Here is an 18,893-nt window from a genome sequence, read left to right on the forward strand (position 1 = left end):
GGCTCGAGCTGGCTGCGAGCCCAAAATACTTTTCTCCTTTATTTATTAATAGAACAAAAATGGTATATAAAACAATAGAAAAAATACAGAACAGAAAAATAAAATGGGGAAGAAAAATATCCGTTGCCAATATGTGGACATGCTCAGAATTTTGAATATATGCCACAAAATGGCTGCCATGTTGCTACAGGTAACATAACAATTACTTACTGGAAGTTGAATAGGATGTTTTTCACCTCTGCTACTGGTCTTTGACAAGGAAATCCCTAACACTCTCTCCTCTCCTCGTAAGCAAAACCTTTGAAACTGACTTTGTAAGTGAAGTACTGTACCCCCTAGGCCTTGACTTAATTTCCATAGTTTCATATACTTTAAGCTATGCTGTCCTATGTAGAGATAGAACTCAAAAAACACTGATACAAAACTTCACAATTAATGGCTTTAGAGTAAGGATTGGCTCGATCGTTTTGTTCCAAATGATCTTAAAAAGACTCCCGGCCATTCGAAGAGACAGCTTGCATTTGTCATCCTCATGATGCTTAAGTTGGTTTTTTTTAAAACTTTGTAAATAATGCATTTTATAGCATCTCTGACTAATGGTTAAAGTACAAATGTTTTCCCCAACACTAAGAATGTTCCTGTGGCAGACGGCTGGCTGAATCTGTGTGGCTTCTTTTTTTAGGAGTTTTGACATCAATGTAGACATAGATAAACACTTCAGACAGTCCTGCTCCGAGTTTCAAAACATCTGAGGCAGCCATCCTGATAGCAATTTGCTGTTATACTCAAGAAAGAATGGGGGCCTGGGATTTAGCTTTATGTTGCTTTGCAATCATGATTTGTACGGAAGAGCTATTTGCCTCCAGAAATAATACCCTACACAAGGACTGTTCTCCAGATTGTTCTGGAAGGAAGAGAGTCAGAAGAATTCCCCTCAGAAGAAGCTACTGCTGGCTGAGAGGCTGTTGCCCAGGCAGAGATGACAACTGCATCTTTCAATACAATGTCAGAAATGCCACATGCTACTGTGATGAATTTTGCACTTCGGAGCCGCCTGATTCTATTGACTGTTGCCCAGACTTCTGGATGGTTTGCCACAAGCATGCTCCAGAGCATTTAAGACCTCAGGAACAGCAATGGGGTAAGTGCTCCCACCTCCATTTCTACCAGGCAGAGGAGTTAATGTCCTTCTGGAATGTGACCGACTGAATGCTGTAAAAAGGTTTGGAGTCTTGAAGGAGCCTTGGAATGGCTTGGCTTCAGAAGTTGTGATTCCATTCCATTTATTAGACTTGTATGGCGCCCTATTCCCCGGAGGGACTCAGGGCGGCGAACAGACATATGGGAAAGGGGACAATACAAAAAACAAACGAAACAAGACAGGATACAGAGACAAATTAAAACTACACAACAGTCAACAATTCGAGTGAGGCTGGGAACTCATCTGCCCCAGGCCTGCAGGAACAGCCAGGTCTTAACGGCTTTGCGGAAAGCCTGAAGGGTGGCGAGGGTCCGAATCTCCACGGGGAGATCGTTCCAAAGGGCCGGAGCAGCCACAGAAAAGGCCCTCCTGCGGGGAGTCGCCAGTCGACATTGGCTGGCTGATGGTATCCGGAGGAGGCCTAATCTGTGGGATCTGATTGGTCGAAGGGAGGTAATTGGCAGGAGGCAGTCTCTCAAGTACCCAGGTCCGATACCATGTAGGGCTTTAAAAGTAATGACTAGCACCTTGAAACGCGTCCGGAGTCCAATAGGCAGCCAGTGCAGCTCGCGGAGGATAGGTGTAACGTGGGTGTATCGAGGTGCACCCACAATCGCTCGCGCGGCTGCATTCTGGACAAGCTGAAGTCTCCGAATGCTCTTCAAGGGCTGCCCCATGTAGAGCGCATTACAGTAGTAATGATTGCTCCAGCACTGGAGGTTCTCAAGAGGAAACTGGACAGTTTGACAGACAGTTTGATAGACAGTTTGTCTGAAATGGTATAAGGCCTCCTGCTTGATCAGAGGGCTGGACTAGAAGAGCACAAAGGTCCTTCCAACTCTATTATTCTGTTATGAGTATTCTTTTTTTTTCAATTGAAAATTTTGAGAAAGAAACCTTTTACAAATGTTTACCTCCCTCCCTCTACCCTCCCCAACCAACCCCCCCACCCCAGTCTCCCCCCCCCCCCCGGCTTCCCAGAACCAATACAGGGTATAAATCTTTAACAAAGATATTCTAAAATAAACTTAAAAAAAGAAGTTAGTATCATCTTTCATTTGAGCTTTAACTCCTCTTTGCTAGGCTAGCTCTAAACAGATTATATCATTCCTTGTTTCTTCAGTCATAAACTATCTGGAATTTCTTAGTGCCGTATTTATTTTGAGTATAGTCAATCCATCTTCTCCACTCCAGTTTATATCTCTCGTTTGAATGGTCCTTGAGATATGCTGATATTTTATCCATCTCTGCTAGGTTTGTTACTTTTAGTGTCCATTCATGAATAGTAGGCAAATCTTCCTTCTTCCAGTATTGGGCCACCAGCAGTCTTGCTGCGTGTTATGAGTATTCTTAAGAGCTTGCAGTAAATGTGTAGAAAGAGAGGAAATTATACTGTAGTTTCCTGCATTTATCTTTTAAAAAAAATACTAGTATCATTTATTACAAAATACATCAACCATTCCTCTTTATTTTTATAAAAGCAGCATTGGGGAAATGGAAGAGAATAAACTGCATTATTAATACAAGCTAATAAAGTGTTTAAAATTCAGTATTACTATGCACGGCTGCTTCATCTGCTATTAGCATACTCTTGAAGCTTTTATTTCAGTTCTTTTAATAAGTTCTGCTCATTTGGGAAGCTGGGTCTTTCTCGCTTTCCTAAAAATAAAAATAAAAACGTGGCTAGCAAGGGCTAAAAAAGAGCAATTCCTCTGAGAGCTCTATCTTCTCAGCTCCACAAGTGACTGAAGGCTTTAAGCAGCCAGACAACTGTTCCCAAAATGAATAGATGGAATGACTTTGCTCCTATGCGTGTCAAATTTAACTGTTAAACTGCCCTTTTCCACTCTCTTCTGTTTTTAACTTAAAAACTAAATATTGCTGGATAGGTTTCCTGCTGGTTTCAAGAGAATCCTTTTGACAGTATGTCAGCTGTTTCGAAACCCAAATAGATAGCAAGATAACAGGATTAGTAACAGCGATATCATCTGACCACATAGTTGATGTGGCGCCTGAAGATTAAAAGGTTGCAGTTTGTCAGCTCTGACATATTTAAACTGAGTCAGGCCATTGGACTGATTTCCTGGGATTTTAAAATCTGTTTTACTCTATCTGGAGAGAGTTGAGTGGCCCAGTGGTGGGATTCAGCCAGTTCGCACCTACTCAGGAGAACCGGTTGGTAACTTTCCAAGCAGTTCAGAGAACCGGTTGTTGGAAGAAATCTCCTTTTGCTTTTTTCCACTTTACAGAGCTATTCCTGTAAGGAAGGCAGGAAGGAAACATTCTAGTGTTGTTTCTAGCCTAATCTTTGTTGCCCTGCTTACAGAAACTGCCTCTCTGGTTAACCCTCATTACATTGTAACAGCTAAGGTGAAGCGCCCATCAACCTGAGTGATGTTGAGTTGGCCACGCCCACATGGGCACATGACCACCAAGCCACACCTACCCAGCTGGTCATTAGGGCAGAGAACCGGTTGTTAAATTATTTGAATCCCACCACTGGAGTGGCCCAAGGTCATCCAGCTGCCTTTGCGCTTATGGTGGGATTGGAACTCAAGGGCTCCGAGTCTCTAGCTGGGTGCCCTAACTACTACCCCAAACTAGCTTTTTAAAAGAAGTACAAAGCATAAAATCGGAGAAGGGAAAGTTATTTTCAGAAAACGGTACTTCAGGAATGAAATAGAAGCAACGTTAATGGAAAGTAGAATGACTCTTGAATTCCATTACAAGGATTGCACAGGTGGGCATCCTTCTGAACACCTTTTACAGAGATTCCTTTTCTTTTAAGTCATCCTTTTTCTGCAAGGGCGAATTATTAATTCAGCTCACTGATGCAAAAAATTAAGCCTTCCACTTGACATGACTAAAGGTGGGAGCAATTTTCTAACTATTCCCTCCTTTTTCTATGTGTTCTGTTGACAGGTTGCTTCAAAGACGGCCAGCATCATGAAGAAGGAACAACATTTAAAGATAACTGCAACAGTTGGTAATGTGAAAGGAATGAAAAATCTTCAGTGATACAAGTGATTAAAACGCCCGTCATCCTAAACTCACATTAATTTGAACGAATGCTCCCCTCATTTATGCAAATCAAAGAGAAAGCATTTTACAAAGGATTAGCTGATAACCCAGTATTGCCCGGGTATTTATTTATAGGGGGGGAAATGTCAGGAACAAACGTAATTTCTAATGTTGGATTTTCCCTCTTGTCAGAGGGAGCCCTCTTGTGGAGTACTGTGAAGCCGTTACCATGGCAACTCTGCTGCGCTGCGCAGTAGAAGCCATTTTACAGCAGCACAGTAGAAGCCATTTTAAGGCACCACAGGCTATATGTTAACAAAACACACACCCTGAGGGGTTTTAGGGGTGTCTTACCCCCACAATATTTTTTTTCCCAGAGAGTAAGTCATCTGTGTGCCAAGTTTATTTGAAATTGCTTGAGGCGTTCCAGAGTTATGCTGGAAAATACACACACACACAATCATTTTTATATAGATAGATAGAAGAGCAGAGGTGGCGCAGTGGTTAGAGTGCAGTACTGCAGGCCACTTCAGTTGACTGCTATCTGCAGTTCAGCGGTTCAAATCTCACCGGCTCAAAGTTGACTCAGCCTTCCATCTTTCCGAGGTGGGTGAAATGAGGACCCAGACTGTGGGGGCAATATGCTGACTCTGTAAACCGCTTAGAGAGGGCTGAAAGCCCTATAAAGCGGTATATAAGTCTAACTGCTATTGCTATTGCCAGCCTGCATCAAAACAGCCCATGAATTACTTACAAATATGTTGCTGTACTGCTGGTGCTACAATGTGGATAAACTGGTACTGTAGGATTACATTTACGGAGTTTGAAGATGGAACTGCCCACCTGATAAATATTTACACTGGAAAAAGAAATGTGGAGATGAATACCAGTAAGGTGCTGTCAGGCACAAACAGCCAAACCCACACATGAAAGAGTTTAAGCTAGCTACTTTATTGTTCTATTACCTATTTCATAGGAATCTTCCCAGACTGACAGGTTCTCCTAGATTAAGCTGAAAGGCATTCTGGGGGTGTCAGATCTTGCCCTCTTGTGTTTATGTAATGAGTCTAGGCTAATTCCCTGTTTGATGCCTCCTCCCAACTAGGACAGTTGCTCTCCAAAAGACGCCCTAGATTTCCTGGCTAGGTCTTATGTCTATGACATACAAGAGCTGTGGTGTCGCAGTACTTAGAGTGTAGTACTGCATGGCTAACTCACTGCTCAATCCTGACTGGCTCAAGGTTGACTCAGCCTTCCATCCTTCCAAGGTTGGTAAAATGAGGACCTAGATTGTTGGGGGCGATAGGCTGACTCTGTAATCTACTTAGAGAGGGCTGTAAAGCCCTGTGAAATCGTGACCCATCAAAACCGCGCTCAACTAAGCCGCGCCCGATTAAACCGCGTCGCTGATGTCATCAACAGGGCGACAACAGCCAGCGCGGAGAAAGAAGGGCGCTTTAAATAGCACTTTGAAAGCAAGCCGATTCAACTTAAGGTAAGGGTTAGGTTTAGGGTTAGCTTTAGGGTTAGGTTTAGGGTTAGGTTAAGGGTTAGGGTTAGGTTTAGGGTTAGGTTAAGGGTTAGGTTAAGGGTTAGGGTTAAGTTTAGGGTTAGGTTAAGGGTTAGGATTAGGTTTAGGGTTAGGTTAAGGGTTAGGTTTAGGGTTAGGTTTAGGGTTAGGTTAAGGGTTAGGTTTAGGATTAGGTTTAGGGGGTTAGGTTTAGGTTTAGAGGTTAATTTTAGGTTTAGGGTTTACAGTGTGCTTCTGTCTCCGCGCTGTTGTCGCCCTGTTGATGACATCAGCGACGCGGTTTAGTCGGGCGCGGTTTAGTCGAGCGCGGTTTTGTGGTGGAACCCTGTGAAATGCTATATAATTCCAAGTGCTGTTGCTATTGCTTAGTGAGCATGAAAATTTCACAAGCAGGTCACTTGAGAACCATCTACTTGTTTCATCTACAGTGTTTGCTTCTCCATAATTTTGTCTTTTTTTTTCCCATTAAAAACTATTCTCTGTTCCCTTCCTTTCAGCGAGTGTGTAAACAGTCATTGGAGATGCACAGATAAAACGTGCCTCATTCAGCCCAAATTAATTGAGCAAATCAACAGTGGGACCTATGGGTAAGCATCTTGATTTATGTGACACTGATGCAGATAGCTTCCCCTTTAGTAACAGAGAAAGTAATCAAGTGGATTGTTGCCATAATATACTAATTCTTGTGAATGCTACATATTGTAAATTGTAAATTGTAAATTTAATGAATTTATATGCCGCCCAATCCCGAAGGACTCCGGGCGGCTTACAAAGTACAAGACTAAAAAGATAAAAAGTTAAAAATAGGGAAAGAGAAAACAGATTAAAAAGCAATATATCATACACTCAATCTGGGTGGGGCTGGACCTCATTCCTGAAGTCAACAGCCCCAGGCCTGCCGGAATAGCCAGGTTTTAGTGGCCTTTCGGAAGGCCGAGAGGGTGAGAAGGGTCCGGATCTCTGCGGGTAGATCGTTCCACAGGGCTGGAGCAGCTACAGAGAAGGCCCTCCTCTGAGGGGCCGCCAGCCGGCATTGTCCAGTTGACGGCACCCGAAGAAGGCCCATCCTGTGAGATCTTATCGGCCGTTGGGATGTGGCAGAAGGCGGTCTCGCAGATATCCGGGTCCTAGGCTATGTAGGGCTTTAAATGTGATAACCAGCACCTTGAAGCGCGTTCGGAGACTGATAGGGAGCCAGTGCAGCTCACAGAGGATAGGTGTAACATGGGTGTATCTAGGTACACTCGATATCGCTCGCTCAGCTGCATTCTGCAGTATCCGAACACTTTTCAGGGGCAGCCCCATGTAGAGCGCGTTACAGTAATATGAATTCCTGTATCAAATACAGGGGTGGGCCATAGCTAGTGTTATGGCCAGTTGGGAGAACCTCCAAATCCCACTCCTGGCTGGCCTTAACCACCCCAACCTGCCCCACACCTCCCAGCAGTCTCCACATGGCCCATTTTGGATAAGAAGTAAGTGCAGGGCCCACACAGAGGCTCAGGGAGGGGGAGGACGGGCCTCCTGGACGGCCTCCGGAGCCCGGGAGAAGCACTTTCATCCTCCCAGAGGCTCAAGAAAAGCCTCCAGGAGTCTTGGAAAGGCGAAAACGCCCCCCCCCGACATGAGGCAGGAGGTTGATTAGGCCACGCCCACCCTGGCCACGCCCACCCAGCAACTGGACAGAGAACCTGTTGCTGAATTTTTTGAAGCCCACTCCGATACAGGTTTTCTAACGTAATTTAATTTTAGAAATAAATCTACAAAATCAGTTAATCACCAAACAGCAACAAAGCTGAACCGTCCAGAGTTTTAGGTTTGCAAATATTAGAATTTTGCAATTTATGACTTCAAAAAGGAACAACTTCCTGTTTCCATAACTCTTATTCCTTATTATTCATTCCATGAGATAGGAATCTATGTGGCCGTCCTAATGTAATGATGGAATGTGCTACACGCATATTGCCAAGATTTCCCACCCACCCACCCACCCTTCTGATCTAATTGATTTCGCAGGAGAGGAAAAAAGCATTGACATTAATCGTAATTTTAGTTTCCTGCTGTGATAACAGCCTTCTTTGATAGGTTTATGCACCATCATCCCCCCCAAAAATTATTCTTATCAGAAATTAATAGTTTTTTTCGCTTCACTTTCTAATAATAGTCTGTCTTTGTGAATTTATAATTATTAACTGAGAATAATCATCCATACATCTGAAGAAGTGAGTTCTATTATTTATTAATATGAAAGATTGTACTGCCACCAAGTTTTTAAATAAGGTGCCATCAGATCAGGGACTAGAAAAAGTCAAGGTGACAACCACAACTGGTGACCAAATCTCGTTCCTTTTTTATATATGTTAACTAGGACCTTTCATAGCTAATTGTGGCTGCAATCTTGAGACGTTTTTATCCCTTACTACCCTCCCGGCCTTCCGCAAAGCCACCAAGTCCTGGCTGCTCCAGCAGGCTGGGGGGAGCTGAGAAGCATCTACCTCCACGGAAATTGTGAATGTTGGTTTTGTTTTTAATATGTTGTCTTTGTCTCATTCCCCTCTTTCCCTTGTCTTTTGTGAGCCGCCCGGAGTCCTCCGGGAGTGGGCGGCATACAAGACAAACAAACAAACAAACAAATAAATAAATAAATAAACAAACAAACAAGGCAGACCTTTTTCAGACGGTATTCAAAATATGCAATATTGAGTGAGCCACATTAAAAAATTTTTTTTAAAAAAACCCAACAACCCTCATATTAGCTAGGTTCACACAACAGGCCAACTTTGTGACTGAATAGCATCATTTTTTTAAATACACACACTATACTGAATCATGAACTAACCAAGCAGGCTTTGTTCCAGGGGTGGGTTTCGCCCGGTTTGCACCGGTCCCTGCGATCCGGTTGGTCGCCGAACCCGGAAGTAAGTAACTTCCGGGAACGGCGAAGCCCCCCCCCCCCGCGCCCGCCCGCGCCCGCACACCCGCGTCCGCTCCTTACCCGGTTTTTACGAATTCTGCGCTTTCCACACATGTGCAGAACGCATACAGCGCCTGCGCGATCCTCCAGGAGCGGCTGGAGCATCGCGCAGACGCTAGTACGCATGCGCGCGCCGCGTGCGTGCGCGAGGACGCCGCGTGCGTGCGCGAGGATGCCGCCGGCCTCGTTCCAACCGATCCGGTTGGAATGGGGCGAGAAACCCAGCCCTGCTTTGTTCCCAGAATGTTCTAAGCCAAACACATACAGGTAGTTCTCCACTTAAAAGCCCAAAACTAGGGCCATTAGGTTGTTGTTGTTATTAAGCAAGGCACCTGTGTAGCTCTCCCTATTGCAGTCATTGTGCGGAAAATGTGGTGCCATAAGAGGTGGGGAAAACCCTGGATTGCTGAACTAATGGTTATAAGATGAGGACTACCTCTTCTGACCCCCCCCCCCGTCCCACACCAAAACACTCCGAGCCAAAGATACTTTATGGAATTTATTAATGGACAGACAGGTCCTTGGCAGCAAACCGGCACAGACAAGCCTTGGCAGCAATCCAGCCAGCCAAACTCACAATACTGTTCTCCAACATTAGTTAATGTGTTGACTTCTGCAAAAGAGGTGTGTGCACAAGCATTCCTTTTATAGTCTGGAGAGGAGCCTAATGACCACCAGCTGAGTGCAATTATCTCCTGTAACTGCGTAACTGTTCCTTATGCCTATTAGCTCTCTGGTGCCGCACATCTAGGAACAACTCCCTTGGCTCCTCCCCACTGCTGATGTCTGGATCACACTCCCTTGTCTCCTCCCCACTGATCCAAGGCTCAGGCGCCCCCTGGTGGCCAACCAGCTTCTCTGTGCCCTGCTCAGAGTCAGAACCCTGTCCAGGGTCCTCCACATCCTCCAAAGCCAACTCATAGGGCCCCTCGCTGTCGGAGTCTGGTGGCAGCTCCAACGGCTCCTGCGGGGCCACAACAACTACCTGTACCCAAAACATCCCTAATAAAAATTCAAATCAATCAAGCTCAACATATGGTGCAAATGAATGCAATTGCTTGAATTTTAATTGATTGGCTAAGCAGATCACTTTAACACAACCTCTGGCTATGATAGTGGAGGAGAAGAAGATCCTGCATTTCATCTCAGCTTTCCCATTTTGCTCCCTATTATTTGAAGAACATTCACCAGTTGATTAGTATGCGAAAGGATGGGATCATTAAGAATCTTTAGAATTTTTTAGGATCAGTAGAATTTTGAAACTGGCCTTTTAAGGATTCCTGGATGGTCCCATCCCTCCCCTGGGCCACATTTAAAAAAAAAAAAAAAAAACTAAGGTCTATGTCAAATCCAAAAACTATCAAATGAAAAATAAAAATGTAAAATCATGGGACAGATTCATATTATCAACTATCGTGCTTCGTAAGTTCCAGAATCCTGAAATAATTGATTCCAAGCGCACTGATTGTAGGGGAAAAAATAATCATCTTTATTGACATTACCCTCAAGTTGAAATGAAATTTGGAAAAAAGACTTGTAAAGGAGAGCATATCTGAAGCATTTTAAACACACCTTTGCATACAAATACAAACTACGCATACTGTACATACCTGATGCATTTTATCTATTTGTGAGACAGGTGGAAAGCTGATAACTACAGTCAGTTCTGGGGAATGAGCTTGAAAGAAGGTTTCAATTATCGGCTCGGCACATTTTACCCATCGGCTGCCCTGATGGACATGCGACCTATCACGGTAACTCCGTTTTCTCTCTTTTCTATTCAAAGTGCAAACATCACTTAAGGCAGGGCTGAGATTCTACCGGTTCGGATTGGTTCGGGTGAATCGGTAGCTCTGATGATCAGCTGGGAGTGAACCGGTTCACCCTGGCAATCAGATGGGCCCAAACGCCCGCCCGCCCTATTTTCCTACCTTCACCTCAGTGGTGGGTTTCAAAATTTTTTGGAACCTACTCTGTGGGTGTGGCCTCCTTTGTGGGAGTGGTTTGCCAGCCATGTGACCTGGTGGGAGTGGCTTGCTGGCCATGTGTGTTCCTCTCTCTCTCTCTCTCTCTCTCTCTCTCTCTCTCTCCCTCCTTCCTTTTGTCTCTCTGTCCATTTTTTTCTTTTTTCTTTCATCTCTCTCTCATTCTTTTCTTTCTTTTTTCTTTTTTTCTTTATTTATTTCTCCTTTCTCTTTCTCTCTGGGTCACTCTGTCTGTCTGTCTGTGCGTGTGGGTGGCAGTGGTGGGTTTCAAATTTTTTTGGAACCTCTTCTGTAGGTGTGGCCTGCTTTCCGGGTCCACTGGTGGAACCTCTTCTAACCAGTTCGGTAGATTTGACGAACCGGTTCTAACGAATAGGTGCGAACTGGTAGGAACCCACCTCTGCTTCACCTTCTCAATTGATTCGCGCAGCAGAACAGATTGCCCTGTGAATCACCTGTGTGACTCCTCTGAAGAAACCCAGAAATGAAGATTTCTTCAAACTGCGCATGCACGCCCGCAAATCGCACGATCACCGAACTGATTGTTAAATCGGAAGGATTCCCATTACTGCCCACAGCAGCAGGTGGCCCTTCACCAGTGGTGGGATTCAGCCAGTTCGCACCTATTTGGAAGAACCGGCTGGTAACTTTCTAAGCAGTTCGGAGAGAACCAGTTGTTGGAAGAAATCTTCCCACTTTACAGGGCTATCCTGTAAGGAAGGCAGGAAGGAAACATTCTGGTGTTGTTTCTAGCCTAATCTCTATTGCCCTGCTTACAGAAACTGCCTCTCCGGTTAACCCTTATTACCATTGTAACAACTAAGGCGAAGTGCCCATCAACCTGAGTGACATTGACTTGGCCACGCCCACACGATCACATGACCACTGAGCCCTTCCTACCCAGCTGCTCATTAGGGCAGACAACTGGTTGGTAAATTATTTCAATCCCACCACTGCCCTGGATAGCTAGTAATGTAGCCCCACAAACTTCTACCATTGTTATGTATTTATGTACATTAAGTATAACATATATATTTCTATGTGACGCAAGGCAATGTGGTTCCACCACAAAACTGTGCTTGACTAAACTGCGCCCAACTAAACCACGTCGCAGATGTCATCAACAGGGCGACAACAGCACGGAGACAGAAGCACGCTGTAAACCCTAAACCTAAAATTAACCCCTAAACCTAAACCTAACCCCCCTAAACCTAATCCTAAACCTAACCCTAAATCTAACCCTTAACCTAATCCTAAACCTAACCCTAAACCTAACCCTTAACCTAACCCTAAACCTAATCCTAACCCTTAACCTAACCCTAAACTTAACCCTAACCCTTAACCTAACCCTTAACCTAACCCTAAACCTAACCCTTAACCTAACCCTAAACCTAACCCTAAAGCTAACCCTAAACCTAACCCTTACCTTAAGTTGAATCGGCTTGCTTTCAAAGCGCTATTTTAAAGCACCCTTCTTTCTCCACCCTGGCTGTTTTTGCCCTGTTGATGACATCAGCGACGCGGTTTTAATCGGGCGCGGCTTAGTCGGGCGCGGTTTTGAGGGTCACGAGGCAATTTCACTCAATAAAAGCCAGGCAAGCCAGATGTTGGGCACTCATGCTATAGAGAAGAGATCTTTTTTGTGTGCAACGCCCAACGAATGTATCTTTTATAGGCAGTTGATAATCAAGACCACAATCTATGATTGTTTTCCCCCCACAATTGATTATTTTTACTCGGGTAAATATTTGTAACGAAATGCAGACTTTCCTCTATTTCTTATTTTTAGAGTGCCATTATATCTGCACTTCATTGTAGCCCATGGATAGCAATGGGGCAGCCTTGAGTCCTATAGTGTTCTGCAGTCAAATGTTTCACTTCTTTAGGAAAACACAGCAGATGTTGCAGACTTCCCTGAATACTTTGTGGCTTTCCTACGAATGGCCAGGCTGGATTCATGATCCTTTGGACCAAAGAACTGTGCAGCATCTTGGGCGTTTTCCACTGCAAGTAATGTGCTCTTTTGGCTACATTGATGTTGGTGCCTAGAACTATGATTGAACAACACCTGCCTTAAACTTATCCTGACCTCTCTCTCGGTGCATTGAAAAGACAGCAACTCCGGTTTATTTTCTGTTTCTTCTTCTTTGTTCTTTCTTTTGAATAAGAATGTCGAGAGTACTTCTCCCCCATCACCCTTCAGAGAAACAAAAATCTAAAATGCTAGCCTCGATCTCAGTAGATTCTTTAAGAGCCGAGGTGGCGCAGTGGTTAAATGCAGCACTGCAGGCTACTTCAGCTGACTGCAGTTCTGCCGTTCGGCTGTTCTAATCTCACCGGCTCAGGTTGACTCAGCCTTCCATCCTTCCGAGGTGGGTAAAATGAGGACCCGGATTGTTGTTTGGGGGCGATATGCTGACTGTGTAAACCGCTTAGAGAGGGCTGAAAGGCCTATGAAGCGGTATATAAGTCTAACTGCTATTGCTATTTATGTGCGATCAAAAAATAAAAGTATGCAATCAGATACAAGAAGTAGATGTTCTTCATAAAGAATATTGCGACTATGGATAAGATCTTATAAAAATTGAATGGAACTAACTTCTTAACTCATCCATAGTGAAGTAACCCAGTTTTAACAAGGGGGAATTTGGTTAGATATAGTAAATGTATGGCATTTCTTGTAGGAGAACTATATTGGGGCAACATGGGTTTCATTCTTGACTATCCATTGGCCAAAAGTCTTCTGCTTGAGCAGGGGAGTTGGACCAGAAGACCCCCAAGGTCCCTTCTAACTCTGTCATTCTATAATGGCATTCTTGTATTGGCGACTACCCGGGGGAGGGCCTTCTCTGTGGCTGCTCCGGCCCTCTGGAACGAACTCCCCACGGAGATTCGGACCCTCACCTCCCTCCAGGCTTTCCGTAAAGCCGTTAAAACCTGGCTGTTCTAGGAGAAAGGGAAAGGCAGAGGAAGAATGGGAGGGAATGTAAGAGTAGGAAAGAGGGGAGGAATCGGAAGAAGGGGGGAAGGTTAAAGGGGAGGAAGAGTAAGGAGAGAAGGGAAAGGAGACGTGGAAAGAAGGAAGGAGAGAAGAAAGAGAAGAAAGCGGGGTAGGAAGGAAGGAGGGAAGCAGGGAGGGAAGCAAGGAGGGAAGGAGGGAGGGAAGGAAGGAGAGAAGGAGAGAAGAAAGGAAGGAAGGAGGGAAGAAAGGAGGGAATCTAAGAGAAAAAAAGGAAGGAAGGAGGGAAGGAGGGAAGGAAGGAGGGAATGTATGAGAGAAGGAAGGGGGGAAGGAGAGAGGAAAGGGAGGGGGAAGGAAGGGAAGGAGAAAAGGAGAAAAGAAAGGAGGGAAGGAAGGAGAGAAGGAGGGAGGGAAGGAAGGGGAGTGGGAGAGAAGAAACGAGGGAAGGAAAGAGGGAGGGAGGGAAGAAGATGCCTAACTTTTGATGTCTATAACGAATTTGTTATTATGGAAATGTCTCGAAACGTAGTCAAATGTAAAGCAAAACAGTGGTGGATGTTGTATTGCCTTTTGCAATCTATTGGCTGTTGTATTTTTCTCTTACTAATAAAAAACAATAAAAATTAAAAAAAAAACCTGGCTGTTCTGGCAGCCCTGGGGTTGACGAGTTCCCTTCCCCACTCGAATTGTGTGACTGTTGATGTTTTTAATTTCTCTCTGTATCTTGTTTGTTGTGTTACCTTGTTGTATTACCCCCCTCCCCTGGGTTTGTTAGCCGCCCTGAGTCCCTCCGGGAATAGGGCAGCATATAAATGCAATAAACCTTTAACCTTTGAAAAGCTCTTGTATTTTCACAGTAATCTACGAAAATTAAGGAATGCTAGCTGGTTCCACGTCTTCCATTTCAAAGATTTATTACTACCTCTCACACAGGGAACTTTATAATTGATGCTTTTCCATTGGACAGGTGTGGCTGCAGATAGAATAGCAATCCATTCCCAAGGCCGTTTCACGGACAACCTTTCCCCTCAGAATCTGGTCTCTTGTGCCATCAAGAATCAGCATGGCTGCGAGGGAGGGAGCCTAAGCAACGCTTGGTCCTATATCAAAAATATGGGTAAGTAAGATTGTTATGTTATTCCTAGAAGTAAGAAAGGATCAATATTATGATACACACACATCCCCTTTCGAGAGATGAGACATTTCAGGATGGATACCAGCTATTTCTCAAGGGTTCATTTTCATGGGAAAACAGACAGTGTAACTGGTGTTGTTTCTCTCACACTGTTGAAAGAAATGTCTTCTGGGTTCAGCTCCAAGTGGGGGAAAAGACACTGGAGACACGGAGGCTGCTTGGAAAGATGGTTTATTGGTGGACAGGGCCACATGGCTTGAGCCCTGAACAGAAAAGGTGATCACATGCTTCAATGTTGGTGGAGAAGAAGAGAAGGGCCGAGGGAGGGGCTTGCTAGGCTTTTTATACCCTGTTCAGTCCCACCTCTCTGTTTCCTGTTCCTGTGTAAGAAATGCATTCTGACTGGTTGTCAGACTCCCATGGTGCCATGCAGGGGCAACTCTCTAGGCTGTGATGATTTCTCAGATGGCTTGTGGTCAGTTGAGTATATTATCATGCCTTTCTGTAGCTGCTGGTGAAGTCTTTATTATGTAAAGTGGGCTAGCCTGGCCATCTCAATGGCCCATTAGCTGGGGATGGGCAGAAAGTTTATAGGCAACTATTTGTCTTTTAAAACATGCTTCTTTTCACATCCAGAGAAATATTCTGCCTTTTCGATATTTCCTAGGATATTTCCTTTTTCTGGGAGAGGGCTGGATAATAACTTCCAACAATACAAAATTATTAACCCATGTTGACAGGCTGAGGGCAAGTCGTTAAAGGCTTTAAGACTCCAGCTGATTCCTGTTCACCATCAGATGATGGAAAACAATCTAGATCCCAGGAAGGAGGAGCTGCTTCCCAAAGAGACAGTGGAACTTCGAATGTCTTGATAGGCAGGAAGAGAGCTAAGCTGGCCCTTCCCTAGCAGTTCAAAGAGTACAATATATATCTAGCTATGCAAAAGGTTGCTTTTTTAAACTGGCACAGAGAACCATAGCTGCCTCCTATAGTGTTTGTCTGCAAATCACAGTGAGCCTCTGTGATTTGTAAACCACGCTTTCTGGCTTGATATGCCGTGTGTAGTCAACAAAATGTGGATATGAAATTTCCTACAGTGATTTGAGGTATTTGGAACGCATAGATCAACCTACCAAACACCTATAGAGTGTATCACAGAAGTGAGTACACCCCCTCGCATTTTGTAAATATCTATGTATATCTTTTCATGTGACAATATTGAAGAAATGACATTTGGCTACAATGTAAAGTAATAGCAATAGCAGTTAGACTTATATACCGCTTCATAGGGCTTTCAGCCCTCTCTAAGCGGTTTACAGAGTCAGCATATCGCCCCCACAGTCTGGGTCCTCATTTCACCCACCTCGGAAGGATGGAAGGCTGAGTCAACCTTGAGCCGGTGAGATTAGAACCGCTGAACTGCAGATAACAGTCAGCTGAAGTGGCCTGCAGTACTGCACCCTAACCACTGCGCCACCTCGGGCTCTATAAAGTAGTGAGAATACAGCTTGTATAACAGTGTAAATGTGCTGTCCCCAACAATAACATGTCTAAACTGCTGGCAAGATATACTTAAATATTACAAAATGTGAGTATATATAAGCCTGTAAGCTTATATCCATCCTGTAAAATAATTACATATTAGCTTTTTCTCCAACTGTAACTCATTTCACTACTCTTTATAAATGTTAAATATCCTGAATCCTTTGTATTGTCCATGTGAAAGTACATACAATAATATGAGAAAGAAAAATCCAAACAGTAACATAACTAAAATGTGATAAAAAGGATTTCTTGCAGCACGTATTTTGATCTAAATAGACAGTAGTCCTCCAACAGGGACAAAACCTCATCAGTGCTTGTAATTATACATGATGGGATGATATGACAGATTATAGGTGAAGAAAATTACAGCTGTCATTCAAAAACAGATCTGAATTCTGTCTGTTCCTTGTAGGCTAAATACTCTATTGCAGCTGTGAATAAAACAGAATAATATGCAATTATGCAACTATTCACAGTGATGGACATAAAATAGAGTTTATGCCGATGAGATACTTATTTTCAAAATCGGTTTGACAAGGTTCTTAAGAACATATAACTCATTCTCTCCCAGGCATAAAAAGTACAGGCAATATTTATTTTTATGCTAATTTTATTAAATATAATAGCTAAAAGTTGCAAAGGAATATAAACTAAAATAATAATAGGAAAAGTAGAAATGCAGAAAGGTGGAAGAGTAGAAAAGTAAGTTTTAAAAAATATAGTAAAGAAAAAATAAAATATGTAAAGATATGACTTCCCCCTTCATCACAATAAGTGTAAACTATTTTAGTAAGTTATCACCTTTCTTAAATAGAACAAAAATATCTTCCTTCCATGTCTCATATCTTACCTATAAACAAATCCTTAAAACCTTGTCATTCAGTTCTGGTCAGCAAAAGTCCATTAAGGATTACCCAAGATAACAAGGTGTCTATGTTAACTTTGATCAAATAACCAACTATATATTCCTTCTTTTTACTTTTAGCAAATTTGAACTTTAATCCCTTCAAATAGTAAAACTCGATTTCTTTTCGTTTTTTCTCTGTATCTTCTCACATAGTTCTTTAAAAGTATAACAAGTCTATTGGCAAATTCAAGGTAGGAAAGTTTCTAGGTCAGTTTTGATTTGTTATTTGTTATTATATCTCTTTCATTATTAAAACATAAGGCAGTTTCATTTATATTTATAGTGGGGCATCTTTTCCATATCATTCTTGTTACCTCTCATGTTTAAATCCACTTTCAGATCAGTCTCACTATTCAGGGGAGGAAGGGAAGGCTTTGCACAAATTATCAATCATTTCACGGATCGAGAGTAGGGCAAATTTGACAAGGCCAGCAAGACCAGGTCAAAAATGTTAAGGTAGTGGATGTGAGTACAGGGCAGAAGCTCCACCTCTTTGTACATGCAGGTGATTGCCACACATACAAAAGGGATGAGGCTCAGCAGAGGTAGTATACAGCAGTTCTGACCAGTTGTGGAGAACCGGTAGCGGAAATTTTGAGTAGTTCGGAGAACCAGTAATACCACCTGTGACTGGCCCCATCCCATTTATTCTCTGACCTCCCGAGTCCCAACTGATTGGGAGGAAATGGGGATTTGCAGTAACCTTCCCCTAGAGTGGAGAGGTAATAGAGATTTTGAAGTATCCTTCCTGTTGTGGCCCAGCAGGAGCTGTTGGAGCTGCCACCAGACTCCTACAGTGAGGGGCCCTATGAGTTGGCTCTGGAGGATGTGGAGGACCCTGGACAGGGTTCCGACTCTGAGCAGGGCGCAGAGAGGCTGGTTGGCCACCAGGAGGCATCTGAGCCTTGGACCAGTGGGGAGGAGACAAGGGAGTGTGATCTGGACACCAGCAGTGAGTTGTTTCTGGATGCTCAGCACCGAAGAGGTAATAGGCGTAAGGAACAGTTGTGCAGTTACAGGAGGTAATTGCACTCAGCTGGTGGTCATTAGGCTCCTCTCCAGACTATAAAAAGGACTGCTTGTGCACATACCCCTCTTGCAGAAGTCAAAGCAGGAATTAATGTTGGAGAACATTATGGTGAGCTTGGCAGGCTGGATTGCTGCCAGGGCTTAACTGTGCTGTATTGCTGCCCAAGCTTGTCTGTGCCGGTTGCTGCCAAGGACCTGTCTGTCTGTTAATTAAATGCCGTAATTTATTCTTTGGCTCGGAGTGTGTTGGTGTGGGACGAGGGGGGTCAGAACACCAAGCAATGCCCATAGAACCGATAGTAAGAATTTTTGAATCCCTCACTGGGGCTCAGTCATGCAACCACTGCTGCCATCTTGGCTTTTCTGACCCATAACCTCCTCTCCACACGCTCCTCTCAAGCCATTGGCTTATTTGAGTGGAATTACTTTGCTGTTGCTTTCACTTAGTTTTTTGATAAGCTTAACTGCTATTGTTATATCAGTGGTCCCCAAACCCCGGTCCGCGCCCGGTGCCGGGCCGTGGAGTACCTGGCACGGGCCGCGCAGCCATGATCGCTGCAGCTGGGCGCCGTGGCTCTTCTGCTGCGCCAGCCGCTCCTCTTC

At 44.0% G+C, this 18,893-nt stretch overlaps 1 protein-coding gene across 1 annotated transcript in view; it reads left to right on the plus strand.

The window, feature by feature from the left end:
- The first annotated feature begins 795 nt into the window (after positions 1-795).
- Positions 796-18,893, plus strand: part of TINAG (tubulointerstitial nephritis antigen) — a 45,017-nt gene continuing 26,919 nt past the window's right edge. The window contains 8 exon segments of the mRNA XM_032215155.1: positions 796-1,141; positions 4,124-4,187; positions 6,251-6,340; positions 10,367-10,481; positions 12,599-12,646; positions 12,648-12,684; positions 12,687-12,722; positions 14,642-14,795. Of these exon segments, the coding sequence (XP_032071046.1) occupies positions 796-1,141; positions 4,124-4,187; positions 6,251-6,340; positions 10,367-10,481; positions 12,599-12,646; positions 12,648-12,684; positions 12,687-12,722; positions 14,642-14,795 (890 nt within the window).

Source organism: Thamnophis elegans, chromosome 4, assembly GCF_009769535.1.
Source record: "Thamnophis elegans isolate rThaEle1 chromosome 4, rThaEle1.pri, whole genome shotgun sequence".
NCBI classification, from domain to species: Eukaryota; Metazoa; Chordata; class Lepidosauria; order Squamata; family Colubridae; genus Thamnophis; species Thamnophis elegans.